At 59.0% G+C, this 1,973-nt stretch overlaps 2 protein-coding genes across 2 annotated transcripts in view; both read left to right on the top strand.

Annotated features, from left to right (window-relative positions):
• SDRG_15403 (hypothetical protein) overlaps nt 1-579 on the top strand; it is a gene marked incomplete at both ends in the record, with an annotated part of 1,351 nt that extends 772 nt beyond the window's left edge. Inside the window, one exon of the mRNA XM_008621574.1 lies at nt 13-579. Within this exon, the coding sequence (XP_008619796.1) occupies nt 13-579 (567 nt within the window). The remainder of the gene's footprint in view (nt 1-12) is intronic.
• A 651-nt stretch (nt 580-1,230) lies between these two features.
• The window catches only part of SDRG_15402 (hypothetical protein), a gene marked incomplete at both ends in the record, with an annotated part of 2,696 nt that continues 1,953 nt past the window's right edge, over nt 1,231-1,973 (top strand). The window contains one exon of the mRNA XM_008621573.1: nt 1,231-1,967. Coding sequence (XP_008619795.1) covers nt 1,231-1,967 — 737 coding nt within the window. The remainder of the gene's footprint in view (nt 1,968-1,973) is intronic.

Below are 1,973 nucleotides of genomic sequence, written 5' to 3'. Positions count from 1 at the left end.
GTCGCGCTCCAGAACGTCTTGATCTCGCTCGTGGCGCTGCCGGGGTACTACGTCGCGTGCTACTTCATCAACAAGATGGGCCGCAAGCGCATCATGCTCCAGGGCTGCACGGTCATGACGGTCGTCTTCCTCATCCTCGGCATCTGGTGGGACGAGATCCGCAAGTCGAGCGCCGGCTTCATCGTGCTCTTTGGCTTGACGCTCTTCTTTGCCAACTTTGGCCCCAACATGTCGACGTTTGTCATGCCCACCGAGATGTACCCGACCGCGATCCGCAGCTCGTGCCACGGCTTCTCGGCCGCCATGGGCAAGGCTGGCGCGTCGATTGGGTCGTATGGCTTCTCGCTCTGGGTCGACAACCCGAGCTTTGGCTACGTCGGCACGTGGTTTACGTTTGCGGGCATCTCGGTGCTCACGATTTTGCTGACGGTCTTTTGCATGTTTGACAACAATGACGAGGCGAGTGTCATGGACAACGACTTCAAGGCCAAGCTCGCCATGGAAGACGACGACGTGCGCAAGTCGTTTGTGAGCCAGATGGAAGAGCCGCTCGACCACTACGTCGAGAACAAGGCGTAGAGTGCAATAGATATATAAGTATTTGTCGAAGTGAACAGAGGTGGTGTGCTCCTCTTTGCGTATTGTTCTCAGCAGGGATGCTCATTTCCAGAGCAAAATGGCAAATACGACGATGGCCCATCTGCAGTGGAGTAACATGGCTCACTTGATGCATTCAGTGGCAACGGCGGCAGCGCATCACGTCCCGGTTCCCAAGCTTTGCGTGCGGGCGAGGACTTCTGTAGCCGGCATGCCGCAAGTGCTATCGTGAAGCCTACACAGCAACGCTTGCGGCTCGTCGTCGACGCAAAGCGTGTGCGCTGTGGATACGAGCAGACCGAGCTCGTACGTGTACCAGCCTCGCGTAGGCTCTGGCTCGAGCGAAAGACCACCAGAGTACATAACACTAGTAGACGCCAGATACCCTTGATAGCCCCACCACGCACCTCTCGTTGGCCACTCAAAAGGTCGGTCGGTCTCAACGAAACAAAGCTCAACGCGCAAGAAATCGTGGATGAAGGAGACGTTACGAGCCGGCATTGGTTTCGAACTGCCTGTCTAAAATAGCGCGCGCAGTGCCCAACAGTCCGTTTGGCGCGCACCCTGCCCGCCTCTCCCGGCCTCTCGATGAAACCAGCCCCGGTGGCGGGCCCCGTGACGCACACTGCGACGATGAAGAACACGCGCAAGATCTCGCCCGAGCTGCAGTCGACCAACACGGGCCAAGGGATGCACCGGGACACGTCCATGAACAAGTTCACGACCATGTCCACGGTGCGGACCCCGGCCTTCCACAAGGCTGGCACGATGCGCACGCCGACGCAGCGCTGGGGCATGGCGATCCTCGAGCGCAAGTCGTACGCGGGCTTGATGAGCTTCATCACGCTCTACTGCCTCTTCGCTGATGACTTTCGAGCTGCCTTCTTCAGCAAGAGCGCCGACATGGGCTTCTACGCCGTCGCGTTCGTCTGTCTTCTCCTCTTCCTTGTCGAGTTTGCCATTTCGTGCCGCTGCAAACCGGGCTACCTCCTCTCGTTCTACTTTTACCTTGACGTGATCGCCACGCTCTCGCTTCTGCCCGACATTGGGTTCATTTGGACGCCACTGACCAGCGCCGACACGGTCTCCAGCGTCTCGAAAGCGGGCTCGACGGCCGGGCGCATCGTCCGCGTCGTCCGCGTCATCCGACTCATCCGCGTCGTGAAGCTCATCAAGTGGAAGCACAGCAACGCCGAGTCCGAGTTGGTCATCGTCGAGAGCAAGACCGGCGGGCGCATGGCGGAAATGACCATCCGCCGCGTCGCGCTGATCGTGCTCTTCCTCTGCTTTGTGCTCCCGGCTTTCGACGGCGGCTACAACGAGTCGTTCAACCTCTTTGAGTCGCGCGGCTTTGACTTGATCCACCAAATGTCGAC

The sequence above is a fragment of the Saprolegnia diclina genome, assembly GCF_000281045.1.
Source record: "Saprolegnia diclina VS20 unplaced genomic scaffold supercont1.91, whole genome shotgun sequence".
NCBI lineage: Eukaryota > Oomycota > Saprolegniomycetes > Saprolegniales > Saprolegniaceae > Saprolegnia > Saprolegnia diclina.
The sequence above is the reverse complement of the archived record's forward strand: the minus strand, read 5'-3'. Positions and strand labels throughout refer to the sequence as shown.